The sequence below is a fragment of the Oncorhynchus tshawytscha genome, linkage group LG28, assembly GCF_018296145.1.
Source record: "Oncorhynchus tshawytscha isolate Ot180627B linkage group LG28, Otsh_v2.0, whole genome shotgun sequence".
In the NCBI taxonomy this organism is placed as follows: Eukaryota; Metazoa; Chordata; class Actinopteri; order Salmoniformes; family Salmonidae; genus Oncorhynchus; species Oncorhynchus tshawytscha.
Genome location: NC_056456.1, coordinates 3,422,691 through 3,441,674, shown reverse-complemented (window position 1 = coordinate 3,441,674; position 18,984 = coordinate 3,422,691). Strand labels below are relative to the sequence as shown.

The window sequence follows — 18,984 nt, the reverse complement described above, 5'->3', positions numbered from 1 at the left end:
ACCTGCCCTCCAGGACACCTAAAGCATCCGATGTCACAGGGAGGCCAAAAAGATCATCAAGGACAACAACCACCGGCGCCACTGCCTGTTCACCCCGCTATCATCCAGAAGGCGAGGTCAGTTCAGGTGCATCAAAGCTGGGATCGAGAGACTGAAAAACAGCTTCTATCTCAAGGCCATCAGACTGTTAAACAGCCATCTAACACAGAGAGGCTGCTGCCAACACAGACTTGAAATCCCTGGCCACTTTAATAAATGGAACACTAGTCACTAATAATGTTTACATAACTCATCTCATATGTATTGTAATGACCTGACTAGATCATAAAGGAACAATTGTCCAGACAGAGGATTGAGTTTACAATTTGACGGTTTATTAAACCAACTTTACACAGGCTACTGTTTGGCCATAGCCCACACCAAATAAATGAAAGATAAGCCAATCGTGACCTTCTCTTGTGAAGCCCAGAGGTAAGAGAGAAAACAAAGGCTAAACCTGGTCTTAACTTCCAATGCTCCATCCCCCTGCCCAACCCCCCCCTCCCCTCCACGCCACTCCGCCAGGATGCCCGGCATCAGAACATTCCTGTGATTGGCAGATAGCAGGTTGGTTGGCATGTCGGACCCCACGAACACTGGGTACTGGTAAGTACAACACAACCACCTACTAGCCTAACACATAACACACAGCTGTCTGTGCGGGTCGCTACAGTATATACTGTATCTTAGTCTATGCTGCTCTGACATTGTGCATCCATATTTATATATTTTTAATTCCATTCCTTAGATTTGAGTATTGTGTTTATTGTTGTGACATTGTTAGATATTACTTGTCAGATATTAATTCACTGTTGGAGCTAGAAACACAAGCATCTGTGCCAGCTTGCTATTGGTGGAGTAATTTAATGAGCTAAATGTAAACACAATGTTGATTTCACAGGTTAAAAAAGGAATAGAAAGGAATGATAAACTGCGTTTTTGGTGGGGTTGAACCGGTTCAGAACTTCATTTTGCTTGTCGGGAACAGAAAAATAAGTGGTTCTGTTCAGATCGAAACGATTGGAAAATAAATTCGTGAGCATTTTGTATAAACTAACCTGTAACGGAAACATCTGGTGTACAATCTGTAGTTACATGGAACAACTATTGGTCTGGGAATGTGAGGGCTGCATGATTATTATCTGGCGTGCTCACAGCATCACACAGGTGTGGAGGGAAATAAGCTGTCAAGAAGAGAGGACAGCAGCCAAACGAACACCTTATACAACAAAATCATGTATCCTACATGGACACTGAAAGAGAGCTTTGGTAAGCTGACATCGCTAACCCACTAGCATTCTCATATAATACATTTATTTCCAAGCATTGGCAGCTGGCTACATGTGGCAGGTGCTGCCGACTATGGCTTCGTAACATGAAAATACAAGATCATTACCTCTGCATCGTGTGATGACATCATATTATATTGTCAGACAGTTTTTGCATGTTTGATCAATGAAATAAATGTTTATTCTAATGTGATTTTTAACTCACCCATTGCGCCTAATTCCGTTGACACACACGAAAAAAACCTACACGCAGGATTCTTATCACGTGACCTACGCAGTCCGTACCAATAATTTGGGGGAATCAATGAAATCCCACGTTCATGGGCTTTATGACGAAGTCTCGCGAGTTTTCCCGTGTGATCTTATTTGCTATCGCTGAAGAGTAGGAGGAAAATATCAGGTACAGTATTTAAAACAATATATTTTCTTTACCAAAACACGGTTGACTCCTACAAATAGATATTCGCGTTCCTAAACTGACCCTGTGCTTATTTATGTCTGATAGAAATGCATTGAGGCCAAATAGATGGCGTTGTTCTGCTTGATAGCGGCCAGGCTTCAATGTTGTGGTTTTCGTCGAAGGCCGCAGTATTACGTTTCCGGCTTATACCAAAAGGACAGTCACTCAGTTCCCCAACTTTATTTACGAATACGTTACTGACGTTAAAATGACGTCCATGGCAATCTCATACAACAATTTTACCACATTGCAGTTATTCTATTTTAACCTGGCTTCTATGTGCTATGATACATTTAACCGGCCGTCATTGTAAATAATAATTTGTTCTTAACTGACTTGCCTAGTTAAATAAATAAAGTAACCTAAATAACTCACTAACGTTACAATACAGCTGACACACCCACTAACTGCAACGTTAAACATTGAGCCTTAGTTTTATTAGTGAAATGGCAATGATCATCAGAAAAAACATGTTTTTGCAGAACAATTCATGATGAGTTATGCTGAAAAGCCGGAGGAGATAACGAGAGAGGAGTGGATGGAAAAGCTCAACAATGTCCACATTCAGAGAGCCGACATGAACAGGCTCATCATGAACTACTTGGTGACAGGTACAGTAAAACACACACATCATGAACTACCTGGTGACCGGTACAGTAAACCATGCACACACACAAACATAGGCATACCAAGAAATACCAGGTGCGCAAAAAGGTTCTCTAAACAGACAATTGTATGTCTTTGATATCAACAGAGGGGTTTAAGGAGGCAGCTGAGAAGTTCCGTATGGAGTCTGGAATTGAGCCCAGTGTGGACCTGGATTCTCTGGATGAGAGGATAAAGATCCGGGAGATGATCCTGAAGGGACAGATACAGGAGGCCATTGCACTCATCAACAGCCTGCACCCAGAACTGCTCGACACAAACCGCTACCTGTACTTTCACCTACAGGTAAAAAGCAGATGGCCTCTCCCTTTATTCTTATGTGCAGTGTTCCCTTTATTCCATGCAATCTGTTAATCTCACTATTCTTTTCTTTTGTCCATCCCCCCCTCTGACCTTCCCCTCATACTGATCTGCCCCTCTGCAGCAGCAGCACCTGATTGAGCTGATACGTTTGAGGGAGACTGAGGCAGCACTAGAGTTTGCTCAGTCCCAGCTGGCCGAGCAGGGGGAGGAGAGCAGAGAGTGTCTGACAGAGATGGAGAGAACCCTGGCCCTGCTGGCCTTCGACAACCCTGAGGAGTCGCCCTTCGGAGACCTCCTCAACACGATGCAGAGGCAGAAGGTGAGGCTTTAATGTCGCATCATAATCTAGAAATAGATCACTTATTGCTTTGTAATTGTACGTTTCTACTATTTAATTTTTTATTTTATTTCTTCAGTAATTTAACTTTTGACTACATTATTGCTGATTTCATGTTCTTCCTGTCCACTGTGTGCTTCCTGAAGGTATGGAGTGAAGTGAACCAGTCTGTGCTGGACTACGAGAACAGAGAGTCAACGCCCAAACTGGCCAAGCTCCTCAAACTGCTCCTGTGGGCTCAGAACGAACTTGACCAAAAGAAAGTCAAGTACCCCAAAATGACAGACCTCAGCAAGGGCACGATCGAGGACCCAAAGTGACCGCACACCAGGCTATGTGTGCCGTGGGAAACTAAATGGACTCACCTACTCCCCTCCTATCTATTTATGCTCCGACACAGACTGACTCATACTACTTTTTTCTTTTTTTGTGTGGGTTGCTTTTTGGGAGACTTTGATAACATGGACTGTGCAAACTGGATGGTTTGTATTTTTAAAGTGACTTTCTGACTGAAACTTCAACATCTGAAATATAAACCCTTGTATTTTAATGAAGTAAAATTAGACTTTTGTTTCATGTCTCCGATAGATGGTTACATATTTCACAGTTTCACTATTTTTTTTCTGTCTACTGGCAGGGAAAGTTAGCAATCTTTGCATATGGAGGGTGTGTTTAAAGCCTAAATTAGGCTCTCGGGACTATAATGTGTCAACCTAGAAGAGGAATGAAGGTGTGGTGTTTGGGTAGAACGATTGGTTCCCATTGCTGTGGTCCACTGTCAACATTGTTTTATTTTTCTGAACAAAAACATGCACATTTGAGTTTAATGCTATAGGATAGGGGCCAAAGCTTTTGGGTACTGATGGTGAATTCTTCAAAGCTGCCAATGCCCTGTATCTTTGTCAGAGTTTTATTGCAACTTTAGTTTTCATCCTGTGTTATCTTGAACAAACAAGACAATAATGTGAATACATACAGAGACATCCACTCAGTTCACGGTGGCTGTTTTGCAACCGGATTATTTACATGTATGGAATAAAATACTCTTTTGGAACACTTGATATGCCTAGGTTGTTGTTCATTATATTTGCAACAAAAAATATGTAATGATGATATTGTGTGTGTTATTGTCATACGTCTGCTAGTTACCGATATCTTACTTTCTCACAGGATGGAACAAGAAAGAAATGTTGTTTTTAGACACCAATGTGCAGGAATCTCACTTTTTCCCCATCTGATTACAGGTTATATAATGGTACCTATGCTTGGTACCTTAGGCAGAGGAGCCAACTCATTGAAGATGTTCTGCAGCGTCCCTGGCTGTCCTATGAAGGATGACAACACCAACTACATCGCAACCGAGGATCATCAGACATGCTTTTGCCAAGGGCAGGGTAGTGCATCCATCCCGTAAGTGGTAGACCTACAAAATTTAGCATGATATGGCTATTATAGACTAACATTCTGTAGTAGCTGGCTATGTGTGGGCTGGGATGTGGTTTTTCTCATATGGACCCTGCTGAGTTTTGCTGTGCAATCCAATCAGGTATTTATTTATGGAAGCTTGTTCCCGCCAACCCCCCCTCAAAAAAAAAAATATGACTTTGTTATGAAATAGTTAGTCACAATCTCATGATGACTTCTCATAATTATAAGTCATTATTATCTTTTTTATTTACCTATTTAACTATGCAAGACAGTTAAGGACAAATTCTTATTTGCAATGACAGCCTACCCCAGCCATGGGACACCCAATCACAGCTGGTTTGTGATATAGCCTGGATTCAAACCAGGGACTGTAGTGACACCTCTTGCACTGAGATGCAGTGCCTTAGACCACTGTGCCACTTGGGAGCCAAATACGTTTAGGTGATCTGTATCACATGAATCCAATGTGCACTTTGCATCAGGCCTGCCTCAACTTTCAAGGATAACCTTATGTATATCCTATAGCCAATCACACATTGTGTGTGTATGCGAGAGAGAGTTTGTGGTGGTATTGTCCCATATTAATGGATTGGAGAGTTTTGTTGATGTGAGTTGGTGCCTGTATGATGACATCTGTTTTATCAGATTTAATTAATTTCTGTAACACTTTCAGTTAATAGCTCAGGCATTTATTTCCTTAAATCACTGAACACAGCTTTTGCTCATTTGCATAGTTAATTGTTTAATTCCAGCATTCACTTCCAGCATTTTAATCAATTTCTACATTGCCTGCACTGTGTTATTATTTACACACTGTCACGTTTCTCTTGTCTTAGTATGCCTCTATGTAAACATAAGAGTGGGAGTTCTACGACTAGAGGGCGATTGGCCAGTGTCTAGGGTCTGTCCTCCCGAAATTGTTGACTGTTTTTGTACTTGCTAGGATTTCTCAGCTGTTAGCAGCCAATGGCTAGCATGTTCTCTTACTGGCAATAAAACGGATGATTGCCATTTTTTAATCATTACTGAATTATTTAATGTAACAAATCAAACATTAAACCTTGTAAACAATTCATGGTAATTTGTTAACCTTGTAAATGATTCATTTAGACCCAGTGTTTATTTTCTTTAATGTGTGTTGTTGCTCTGCTATTAAGAGACAGGTAGCTATTTGAGACTTTTTTAATGGTAATTCATTAACTCAATTCATTAAAGGGGCAATCTGGGAATGGTACATTCATTTATTTTTTTTACTTTTAAATTATTAATATATAGCCATTGATTCTTGAATATCTTAGAAATGCCTCATGAACAACGGTTTTACTCCACCAACCCAAAATATAAGCTTGTTTTACTCCATTGTTTGTAAACAAACACTGTGTCTATGGAATTGAGAGTGGTTACATTTCTCCTGCCCCATTCCTCAGCTGTTTACCAAATAAAGTGGTGGGGACAGTGCTTTATTCTTTGAATCCCAGATTGCCCCTTTAAAAGGGGTCAACCTGCAGATCTATTCAATGTCCATGATCCAAACTTACTATCTCGTGATAATGACTTACTATCTCATTATTATGAGTTAATTGATAATGCCAGAGAAGCCGGTGTTTGGAGGATATATTGGCACAGGTGTTGTTAGTCGAGTGCCAGCAAACCGTAATGATTTTCATTTTTTTTTAAACTTTCATTTTATTAATTTATACATACAATTTCATCCATCCACAAGATATAGTCTCGACACATCTAGGGTTGCTACCCAAGCCGGCTGGTTGTTTGTATTATCGGTTTGGTTGCCAGAGACAGGACCCAGTCGTTCAATCTTTTTGTTCTACATTTATGGACACGATCCAGTCGTTTGTTCTAAATGTTCCTGCTTGCTAGCTAGCCAACTACAGCTAACTTAGTCACACAAGACAAACAGCAAAGTGGCTGCATTTGTGTTTGTTTAAGCTGTTTTCGAGTGACATGAATTTGGATACATCCATAACAATGAGCTAATGATGTGATTTCACCGGGCATAGAAAATGTGCTCTCTCGTCAGGACAATGTGGAGCTAGCCAAAAACACAGCTAACACAATCACTTAAAACTGAAGCTGGAAATAAAGCAAATGAGCTGCACTTCGTTTAATTTCAGCTGCTTTTTTATTGATGGTTATATATATATATATATATATCCATAAAAATGATGCTGATTCATGATTTCGACTGGCTGAGAAAAGCTGCCTGTCTGTCTCATCCCGACTCGTTCAACATTACTATGGGACAGCTGGAGATCGAATTTCAATATTGAAACAATGTTGCAAATGTCAGACAGAGAGCAAGGTTTATACAAATATCTGCTGTTGAAACCAAATGTAATTCTAAAAGAAATGTGAGAATGTCTAGATGCTTTTTATAGTGGAGATGAAGTTTATAAATTGCCTGGCTGGGCTGATGGAACAAAGTAAATAGGCATTTTAACCTCAGCTTTAACCGGTGGTCATTTGTGGAATAGACACTGGCTGGAATGCGGTTTTAACCAATAGGATTCAGGATTAGACCCACCTGTTGTATAATATCTCCTAATTATGACTTCCTATATCATAATTATGGCTTACTATCTCATAGTAAGTCTACTATCTCATAATTTTGAATGATTTCATAATCCTGATTTACTATCTCTCACGATTTGGCCCTCAATCTCATTATGATTTGCAATGTCATAATTATGATTTACTATCTCGTAGTCAGATTTTTTTTTTTTTTTTTTGGGGGGGTTGGCGTGAACGGGCTTCCATAATTATCATCCAGGTTATGTAGCATAAAGTTTCAAGAATATTGCACAGTCATTATGGAGCGCGAACGCCTATGTTGGATGGATATACTAGGCAGCGATACCCCGGGTGGAAAAGAGAGTGCATTCAAACTGGTTTTCATAGGGACTGAGTAACTTCTTTAACTTACTTCCTGGTGTAACAAACCGTTAGCAGGAAGAACTGCGTGTCTGGAAAAGAAAACGGACACGTGGATTATCATTGCTCCTCTAGTTCCAGGCAAGAGCCACGGAAAAAAACCATCCTCTCTGTGGCTATCTGTCCTTATTCTCCGTGCTCTTCACCTCATCACACGGCAATACAATAATGGATCCCCGTTAAACGAAAGGAAATGATACGTCGGCGCGAACATCGATCAAAGCGTTTCTTTTTGTCGGCTTTCCTCACTCATTCCATAGCCCACTGAACTGCGACGTGCAGGAAAAAGCTAATCTCAAACATTAGCATCTCTTGTTGAATGGCAATTCTGCAAAAACATGGAAAGATCTCTGGTCCAGATTTGGTCTGCCTCAAAGAAACCCCGTCAGACACAATCGGTGACGCCGGAGGTCATCAGAAGAATTGGAGTGAACATAACACGAACTGGCCCAGGTGAGTTAACGAAGCAAGATTTTAGTATCCATCATTTCCCCGAAAGACTAAAACTACCATATTGAAATTACGGACGTTTTCTTAGGTTTGTAATAACATAACACTATATGAGCGATGTCTTAGCTAGTTCCTTATTTTGCAAATGCCCTACAAGTTAGAAATTATTTGAGCTCTTGGTGGGTTACTTGAAAGTAATTGGCAAATTGCATTTTTAGAACATTTTCTCTCCTTTGATGTAAGCAAACAAAAAGTACGACTCATACAAATGTAGCTTTGTGTTTGATACTTTTGAGTCCTCTCTAAAAGTTGACACAAAGTGTACACCTACAATGAAGCCATACTGTAACCATATGAAATGTAGCTAACACTGCTGTGAGGGGCATTCCCCCCCAAATACTTGACTTTTAATCAGATACATGTCAGCTGGTGGTCTCCAGGTTATGTTACTAAGCTGCACACACACACCTTTTGGGACTTTCAAAGTTACTAGGAAGTCTGATAGCCAGGCATTTTATAGAATTTTCTTAGCATCCATCATAGCCTTATCTTTGTCTTGTCAACTAAGGATTCAGCCAATACTAATATCATGAGATGTAGGCTTAACCTAACTAGTTAGTACAATTTAGCATAGATACAATTTATACATTTGAAGTAAAGTGAATACGCCTAGTTGGTTAAGTTTAACGTTCTACATGTCTCATGAGGCCCATTTGCTGTTTTTAAAATGTAGAAAAGCAAAATAAATGTACATATGTTGGTTTTACTGAGAATATCACACCCACTCTCATACCTACTCTATCAAACACACCACACACACCATTGTATTTGCTGTACAATCATTCCCTGCACCCGCTCTGCAGACCCCTGGCGCGGGTGTGGACGGTGGTGCTACTGCTGGGGACCTGTCTGCTGTACTGTGCCCGCGTGGCCATGCCCATCTGTGCCGTCAGCATGGCCGAGAAGTTTAACTGGACCAAGAGGGAACAGGGCATGGTGCTGGGCAGCTTCTTCTGGGGCTACTGCTTCACACAGGTCCTTGGAGGCTACGTCAGCGACAGGTGGGCAACGAGAGGAGATGATTATAGAGTTATTGTCTGTTTGCTCATAAATTTGCACATAAATTGCCTGTTTGCACAACCTGCAGCTGCGCTCACTACATACAATAGCTAGAATAAACAGTGTACATTGCATTACATTTATTCACCTTTAAACACAGATGGACAATCGGATGATATGAGACCTGCGATTTGAGAATGAAATAGCCCAAGACTTTGTCTGTTTTACACATTTGTTTTACGTCATACAGCTGCTCCATTGGTACAATAGACTATAAAACAATACATTTTATATAACTCCTATTCACTTCAAAACACCCATTAGCCCAAAAAGCAAAAGAACTCCTGAGGGGATGGTGATAGAATGTCATGGTGCAGAGATACTACTGTACATGCTACAGAGTATAAAGGGAGTGTAGTTTTAGGAGCCAATACCCATTTCAGACAGAAGATGGAGTAATTTACCTTAAATTATAAGGCAGTGTTTATATGGCCCCCTTTCAAACAGCCCCTTATTTAGCACTTATTTGCATTTATAAACCGTATAAATACAGTGCATTGGGAAAGTATTCAGTCCCCTGTACTTTTTCAACATTTTTTTTTATGTTACAGCCTTATTCTAAAATTGAATAAAACAAATGTTATTTTATTTCACCTTTTATTTAACCAGGTAGGCCAGTTGAGAACAAGTTCTCATTTACAATTCCTCATAAATCTACACACAATAACCCATAATGACAAAGCGAAAACAGATTTTTAGACATTTTTGCTAATTTATCAAAAATAAAAATCAGAAATACATTATTTACATAAGTATTTGCTTTGCTTATGAGACTTGAAATTGAGTTCAGGTGCATCCTGTTTCCATTGATCATCCTTTATTGGAATCCACCTGTGGTTAAATTCTATTGATTGGACATGCTTTGGAAAGGCACACACCTGTCTATATAAGGTCCCACAGTTGAAAGTGCATGTCAGAGCAGAAACCAAGCCATGAAGTCGAAGGAGTTGTCCATGGAGCTCCGAGACAGGATTGTGTCGAGGCACAGCTCTGGGGAAGGGTACCAAAACATCTCTGCAGCATTGGAGGTCCCCAAGAACATGATGGCCTCCATTATTGTTATATGGAAGAAGTTTGGAACCACCGAGAACCTTCCTAGAGCTGTCCGCCCGGCAAAACTGAGCAATTGGGTGAGAAGGGACTTGGTCAGGGAGGTGACCAAGAACCCCGTGGTTAGTCTTTGATTTGATTAGTCCAAATGAGGACTAAAAGAGATTCTAATCTTCCAAGAGTCCTTCAACATTAAAATACAATTTATAATACAATCACATTTTCACATATAACACACTAATACAAACAGACATAATATATTGACCAGATAAATACTCTAACAGTCTAAAAAGATGGATTGATTCTTCATCTACCATAGTCCAGCACAACTTTCCTATGTATTATATTTAAATGGTTTTAAAGTATTGTTGTAATTTGTATATTGGAAGATTTCTGGTTTGCTCAGATAAATTATTACATTTCTTTATTGCTCTAAATCGAATTGTTATTTTGCCTATTTCTCTTTTCTGTCTGCATAACACATAGATGGGACAATCTGTTCCTAGTATTTACTGACTGTCTCTTACCAACTGAATCCTGTTGTGAAGAGTTTTAAATGCTGTATACTATGGAATATAATGCTCATGTTTTTTTTCAATGATCTTGTTGATTGATGACCAACCAAGCGCTTTGAGCATGACTACAACTGAAGAACCATGTCTCCACCTTAAAACAATGCTTGCTGCTTTATTCTGTGCAATCTGCAGCCTCCTAATTTGAAAAATAGCCTCTCCTTTTGTCCTGGTTTGCAGAAGAGGATGTCTTCCTTAATTGACCCCCCCCCCCATAAACGTAAACGGACATATAGCAGGAACTGTGCCAGGCCCGCCAGGTCTGTTGACGCATCCAGCTGTCACGCATATAATTCACTGGCTTGTATGCGAAGCAGTAATTGTTTCAAAACATGTCCTGCCTTGTCACTGATGTGTTGTGAAACAGTGTTTGATGAAGACATTGTCTGTATATTTTTGGGGGGTCTTTCCCCCCAGTATTGTCCCAGCCATATCCACGGCAGCAGGAAGAATGAAGTCCTCTACAATAGTATGGGGCTTGCCTGTCCTAGCCACTCGATAACTCACCATATAAGATGCTTCTATTCTTATTAATGGTATCTGTTGCTTTTTTCACTTGTCTTACTACTCAAAAGTCATCTTAAATCTCGCTCAAACTCAGGTGTCTTATTTTTCAAATTGGCATGTTTTGTTTCTAAATGTCTCCACAAGAGTGACGGTTTCATCGCGTTTGACATACTCCTCACAAGTCCTCATCTGACAGCTTCATTAAATAGTACCTGCAAAACACCAGTCTCAACGTCAACAGTGAAGAGGCGACTCCGGGATGCTGGCCTTCTAGGCAGAGTTCCTCTGTCCAGTGTCGGTTCTTTCTCCCATCTTAATCTTTTCTTTTTATTGGCCAGTCTGGCTTTTTCTTTGCAACTCTGCCTAGAAGGCCAGCATCCTGGAGTCGCCTCTTCACTGTTGACGTTGAGACTGGTGTTTTGCAGGTACTATTTAATGAAGCTGTCAGATCAATGGTATATTACAGATGATCAGATCAATGTATGTGTCCAAACGGTGACCCAATTTCAGTTGATGCTCTAGTAGTATCATTAGCCATATGCCGAGAACTGTGGTTTGAAACAAATCTCATCAATTTAGTTCTATTTGAATTATTATGATACTTCCAGTTTATATCAAAATCACCCAAGATGAATACATCTGTTACTATCTGTGGCCTGGTCAAATGCAGTGCGTAAGTCATTCAGATAGGACAGCTTGGAGCTAGGAGGTCTATACACACCCTACCAATATGGGTGCCTGGTGAGGCAGATGTACATGAACCCATAGTGCCTCTATTTCAAATCAAATTTATTTATATAGCTGATATCTCAAAGTGCTGTACAGAAACCCAGCCTAAAACCCCAAACAGCAAGCAATGCAGGTGTAGATGCACGGTGGCTAGGAAAAACTCCCTAGAAAGGCCAGAACCTAGGATGAAACCTAGAGAGGAACCAGGCTGAGGGGCTGGCCAGTCCTCTTCTGGCTGTGCCGGGTGGAAATTATAACAGGCCAAGATGTTCATAGATGACCAGCAGTGTCAAATAATAATAATCACAGTAGTTGTCGAGGGTGCAACAGGTCAGCACCTCAGGAGTAAATGTCAGTTGGCTTTTCATAGCCGATCATTGAGAATATCTCTACGTCTCCTGATGTCTCTAGAGAGTTGAAAACAGCAGGTCTGGGACAGGTAGCACGTCCGGTGAACAGGTCAGTGTTCCATAGCCACAGGTAGAACAGTTGAAACTGGAGCAGCAGCACGACCAGGTGACTGGAGACAGCAAGGAGTCATCAGGCCAGGTAGTCCTGAAGCATGGTCCTAGGGCTCAGGTCCTCTTAGAGAGAAAGAAAGAGAGTTAGAGAGAGCATACTTAAATTCACACAGGACACCGGATAAGACAGGAGAAATACTCCAGATATAACAGACTGACCCCAGCCCCCGACACATAAACTACTGCAGCATAAATACTGGAGGCTGAGACAGGAGGGGTCGGGAGACTGTGCCAACCCGGACAGGAAGATCACGTCAGTGACTCAACCCACTCAAGTGACGCACCCCTCCTAGGGACGGCATGGACGAGCACTAGTGACTCAGCCCCTGTAACAGGGTTAGAGGCAGAGAATCCCTGTGGAGTGAGGGGAACCGGCCAGGCAGAGACAGCAAGGGCGGTTCGTTGCTCCAGTGCCTTTCCGTTCACCTTCACACTCCTGAGCCAGACAACACTCAATCATAGGACCTACTGAAGAGATGAGTCTTCAATAAAGACTTAAAGGTTGAGACCGAGTCTGCGTCTCTCACATGGGTAGTCAGACCATTCCATAAAAATGGAGCTCTATAGGAGAAAGCCCTTCCTCCAGCTGTTTCCTTAGAAATTCTAGGGACAATTAGGAGGCCTGCGTCTTGTGACCGCAGCTTACATGTAGGTATGTACGGCAGGACCAAATCGGAAAGATCGGTATGAGCAAGCCTATGTAATGCTTTGTAGGTTAGCAGTAAAACCTTAATCAATATGGGTGCCTTGACAAGGCCATCCCTCTTTAAAGGTATATGATTCTGAATGTACAGTGCTCCACCCCCACCATTCCTATTCCTGTCTCTTCTCAGTAGACTATATCCTTGAATGTTAATTTTCAATTCTAAATGTGTTTCGGTCAAAGCCAAAATATATTATTTAGGTTGACCAAGTTAAAAACCTCATGTATTTTGTTAGGGAGACTACATACATTAACCTGAGCTATATGCAACCCTTTCCTTTTCAAGTGAAGATCAATAGAGCATGTATTCATTCTAGTAGAAGTTGTCATGATACACTACAACACACAAACTCACATTTGAACATTGAATTAAAATAGCCAGGGAGTTACTCCAGATTCCTGGTACAATTGCCCGTTGATATAAAGTTTATCCATCACCATGGAGACTTGTTGATTCAGGCAACGCTTTTCCTTCATGATGGGATATAGTTTTTTTCTCCTTTCATTGATCTCGGTGGGGAAGTGATCATTCATTCCAAAATCAGTGTTTCTGAGTTCTCTGCCCATGTTCTTCGTCATTTCATTTTGCTTAAATTTGTCAAAACATGCAATAACAGCCCGTGGCCTATTTCTAGAGGCCTTACCTATTCTATGGACTCTGGAGAAAGTGACATTACGCACAACATCAGTGGGCAGTTTTAGTTGAGTTGACATAAAGTCTCAGACTGTGTCCTCACAGCCTCTGCTGTTGTCATTCTCCGGGATCCCTGAGAATATTAGATTGGACTGTGTCCTCACAGCCTCTGCTGTTGTCATTCTCCGGTATCCCTGAGAATATTAGATTGGACTGTGTCCTCACAGCCTCTGCTGTTGTCATTCTCCGGTATCCCTGAGAATATTAGATTGGACTGTGTCCTCACAGCCTCTGCTGTTGTCATTCTCCGGTATCCCTGAAAGTATTAATTAGATTGTTCCGCATTGATGGACACTGTACATCAAGCAAGGTTTCTTTAAGTTGTTTGTTCTCCCTTTGCACCACCTCCACCTTGCTATGAGTCTACAGTACCTTTCAGCGCCGTGTTCTCTTTCCTTAGATCATCAATCTGACGTTGGCTGAATTCTAGACATAATGCATTGATGTCCTCTCGTAATATATCCAATATATCAAGTTTGGCAAGCCTTTCATTGATGAATTTTAACAAGACATATCCATATCCGTAAACCTCTCTCCACATGTGCCTTCTTGCTTGGGGATGGTTTGGTGCCATCGCTGATACAGCTTGGCCCACTTGGTTTGTTTTGTTGATTGGGTTTGTTGTCCTCAGCAGTGCTCGAATCCTCAGTAACCAGTGACGCGTTTCTTTTGAGTTCGTAAGTATCTCTTGTCAATGACTCGTTCAAGCTCCTCAACGGTTTGAGTCATCCAGTGTGTTTGCAGGCAGAGTTAAACAAAAATAACAAAACAATGGATGGATCTTTCCGGTAGATACACACAATAAAACACGTTTAAACTATTGACTACTCACTCGTGGTTGGAGGAAGTGCTAGTGTTAGAGGATAAGAGAAACACTGTTGTTTGGTTAGCAGGTTTTCAGTAGGTCAGTGACACAGGCAACACAGATCGCTGTGTTGGCTGATGGTTGAATCTATTCAAAAGGAAAACCTGACAGAGCTCCAGAGTTCCTCTGTGGAAATAGGAGAACCTTCCAGAAGGACAATGATCTCTGCAGCACTCCACCAATCAGGCCTTTATGGTAAGACGTAAACCACTCCTCACGAAAAGGCACATAACATCCCACTTGGAGTTTGCCAAAAGGCACCTAAAGACTCTCAGACCATGATAAACAAGATTATCTGGTCTGATGAAACCAATGTTGTGCTCTTTGGCCTGAATGCCAAGTGTCAAGTCTGAAGGAAACCTGGCACTATCCCTTCGGTGAAGCATGCTGGTGGCAGCATCATGCTGTGAGGATGTTTTTCATCAGCAGGGACTGGGAGACTAGTCAGGATCGAAGGAAAGATGAACAGAGAAAAGTAAAGGGAGATACTTGATGAAAACCTGCTCCAGAACACTCAGGACTTCATACTGGGGCACCTTCCAACAGAACCACGACCCTAATCACACAGCCAAGACACCGCAGGAGTGGCTTCGGGACAAGTCTCTGGATGTCCTTGCGTGGTCCAGCCAGAGCCTGGACTTTTACCTGATCGAACATCTCCAAAGAGACCTGAAAATAGCTGTGCAGCAACTCTCCCCATCCAACCTGACAGAGCTTGAGAGAATCTGCAGAGAAGAATGGGAGAAACTCCCAAAATACAAGTGTGCCAAGCTTGTAGCGTCATACCCAAGAAGCGTTGAGGCTGTAATCGCGGCCAAAGATGCTTCAACAATATAATGAGTAAAGTGTCTGAATACTTATGTAAAATGTCATATTTTGTTTTTTTATTTTTAAAAATATTTGCAAGAAATTCTCAACCTGTTTTTCTTTGTCATTATGGGGAATTGTGTGTAGATTTGAGGGGGGGGGACTTTTAAATCTATCCATTTTAGAATAAGGCTGTAAGGTAACAAAATGTGGAAAAGGTCAAGGGGTCTGAATACTTTCCCGAATGCACTGTATATATCAGGTCGTAACTGGCAATTTGGGAGGGTTGGGGGTTGTTGTTTGAACATTGGGTCTGTTTGCAGTTCAACAATAGAAGTTATCAATGAATTTACCTGCAAAAAAAGCAGAGAATCATTCACACAGACCCAATTCCTGTATTTTGGATACAGGGTCTGCGAAAATGCAGGAAAAATCAATACATTCATTTTTTTGGGGAGAACCCCTTTCAGAAATACGAAAAAGCTGTTTTTTAATTGAAGTTATGGTACATTTGTGGGATTTTGGTCTGTGTATGAAAGGGATACAAGATAAACCTTGAGTCATAAGTGGAATTTGAAGGGCATTATGTGACCGTTATTGTTATATTGTGTGTTGTTTGAGGAGTGCACAGCCCTTGTGCCGGTGTCTGGGTGGTGAAAAGGGTGACAGCAATGACGTTGATGTCATTGGTTAGTTGTGCTTGCTTTGTATGCTGATGTCCACTCAAAGCAGACCAAATCATCCAATGTCAGTCATTTTTCAATTACATTGCCTGGCAGTTGTGTCTCCTGGTAGGAAAGATGAGTACCAAGACATTTTAAGTGACTGCAGACTAAAATGGCAGTCTAAAAGGTATTTAATGATTCTCTGTTTCTTCACATGGCCTGTTGATGTTTAGGGTCATCTCACATCTTGCCAACGGAGGAAATAAGTAATCGAGCGTTCAAAGTTCAGAAGCCTCTGCTCTCAACTCCTCCCCCCCAAAATCAATGAAGTGAAACGGTCTTAACTCCACTGAAACCGTTTAGATTTGGCCAAACACCTGAAGCTCTTATCATCTGATTCTGATTTTCAATCCTTTTGTCAGAAACCTGAAGCTCTTATCATCTGATTCTGATTTTCATTCCTTTTGTCAGAAACCTGAAGCTCTTATCATCTGATTTTCAATCCTTTCAGATATCAGAGGAAGCACCCAGGAAATGGGTAGCTGATAATGGGAAGTATGCTCCTTGTCTCTTCTTCACTTGCATTGTTCTGACCACAGAATAGGTGAAAGATAATTGTTGGAGACCAACTGGATCACTTGGTTTCATGTATACATGTTATGAATAGTGCAGATGAAGCAGGTTACATGAGAAAATACATGTTGTACTATTGAGAGATGTGTAATTGTTATCATCTGGTCACAGTACTGTGTCTTTCCTTCAGGTTGTAGATTGAGAGTATGTCATCATTGTAACTGTCATCTACTTGTATCACTGTTTCATCATTCTCTTCCCCTAAGAGTTGGAGGAGGAGGTTAGTAGTCCAGTAGTAATGATAGTGTTGTTATATTACTCCATCTCTTCCCCTAAGAGTTGGAGGAGGAGGTTAGTAGTCCAGTTGTAATGATAGTGTTGTTATATTACTCCATCTCTTCCCCTAAGAGTTGGAGGAGGAGGTTAGTAGTCCAGTAGTAATGATAGTGTTGTTATATTACTCCATCTCTTCCCCTAAGAGTTGGAGGAGGAGGTTAGTAGTCCAGTAGTAATGATAGTGTTGTTATATTACTCCATCTCTTCCCCTCAGGGTTGGAGGAGGAGGGTAGTAGTCCAGTAGTAATGATAGTGTTGTTATGACTATCTCTGCCCCTCAGGGTTGATGGTGTAGTGTAATACTGTAGTAATAGCCATGCTGTTATATGACTATCTCTGTAGGGTATGGTGTATGATAGTGTTAGTTGTTATATGACTATCTCTTCCCCTCAGGGTCTCTTAGTAATAGCCATGCTGTTATATGACTCTTCCCCTCAGGGTTGGATGGTGTAGTGTAATACTGTAGTAATAGCCATGCTGTTATATGACTATCTCTGCCCCTCAGGGTTGATGGTGTAGTGTAATACTGTAGTAATAGCCATGCTGTTATATGACTATCTCTTCCCCTCAGGGTTGACGGTGTAGTGTAATACTGTAGTAATAGCCATGCTGTTATATGACTCTTCCCCTCAGGGTTGATGGTGTAGTGTAATACTGTAGTAATAGCCATGCTGTTATATGACTCTCTCTTCCCCTCAGGGTTGACGGTGTAGTGTAATACTGTGGTAATAGCCATGCTGTTATATGACTATCTCTGCCCCTCAGGGTTGACGGTGTAGTGTAATACTGTAGTAATAACCATGCTGTTATATGACTATCTCTGCCCCTCAGGGTTGACAGTGTAGTGTAATACTGTAGTAACAGCCATGCTGTTATATGACTATCTCTGCCCCTCAGGGTTGACGGTGTAGTGTAATACTGTAGTAATAACCATGCTGTTATATGACTATCTCTGCCCCTCAGGGTTGACGGTGTAGTGTAATACTGTAGTAATAACCATGCTGTTATATGACTATCTCTGCCCCTCAGGGTTGACGGTGTAGTGTAATACTGTAGTAATAGCCATGCTGTTATATGACTCTGCCCCTCAGGGTTGACGGTGTAGTGTAATACTGTAGTAATAGCCATGCTGTTATATGACTCTGCCCCTCAGGGTTGACGGTGTAGTGTAATACTGTAGTAATAACCATGCTGTTATATGACTCTGCCCCTCAGGGTTGACGGTGTAGTGTAATACTGGCTGTTATATGACTATCTCTTCCCCTCAGGGTTGACGGTGTAGTAGTAATAGCCATGCTGTTATATGACTCTGCCCCTCAGGGTTGACGGTGTAGTGTACCATGCTGTTATATGTAATAGCCTGTAGTAATAGCCATGCTGTTATATGACTCTGCCCCTCAGGGTTGACAGTGTAGTGTAATACTGTAGTAATAGCCATGCTGTTATATGACTCTGCCCCTCAGGGTTGACGGTGTAGTGTAATACTGTAGTAATAACCATGCTGTTATATGACTATCTCTGCCCCTCAGGGTTGGAGGTGTAGTGTAATACTGTAGTAATAACCATGCTGTTATATGACTATCTCTTCCCCTCATGGCTGAAGGTGAGAATGTATAGTCGTAATAATAAAGTTGTCTGGAGTGTGCATGTTGTTGCAGTAACATTATTATGATATCTGTTCCCTTCAGGGTTGGAGGTGAGAAGGTGCTCCTGCTGTCTGCGGCAGCCTGGGGGGCGATGACAGCCTTCACGCCCGTCCTGGCCCACTTCTGCTCTCAGCCCATCTTCTCTATGACGCTGGCCCGCTTCCTGATGGGGCTGCTGCAAGGTCAGAGGTCACTGGGCACTGGGAGCGAATGAACAGCTATGCTCCGTCTCAAATGACACCCTATTATTTCCTATATAGTGCTGTAATTCTAACT

General features: G+C 41.5%; 2 protein-coding genes across 2 annotated transcripts in view; both read left to right on the top strand.

The window, feature by feature from the left end:
- The first annotated feature begins 1,640 nt into the window (after window positions 1-1,640).
- Window positions 1,641-4,153, top strand: LOC112226518 (glucose-induced degradation protein 8-B homolog). Its single transcript, XM_024390876.1, has 5 exons — window positions 1,641-1,728; window positions 2,271-2,399; window positions 2,543-2,739; window positions 2,879-3,076; window positions 3,241-4,153. Exons 2-5 carry the CDS (start codon window positions 2,279-2,281, stop codon window positions 3,412-3,414), a joined length of 690 nt encoding a protein of 229 aa, XP_024246644.1. The 5' UTR covers window positions 1,641-1,728; window positions 2,271-2,278; the 3' UTR covers window positions 3,415-4,153.
- A 3,179-nt stretch (window positions 4,154-7,332) lies between these two features.
- Window positions 7,333-18,984, top strand: part of LOC112226517 (solute carrier family 17 member 9) — a 34,421-nt gene continuing 22,769 nt past the window's right edge. Inside the window, exons 1-3 of the mRNA XM_042308000.1 lie at window positions 7,333-7,924; window positions 8,785-8,982; window positions 18,751-18,890. Of these exons, the coding sequence (XP_042163934.1) occupies window positions 7,791-7,924; window positions 8,785-8,982; window positions 18,751-18,890 (472 nt within the window). The 5' untranslated portion in view covers window positions 7,333-7,790. The remainder of the gene's footprint in view (window positions 7,925-8,784; window positions 8,983-18,750; window positions 18,891-18,984) is intronic.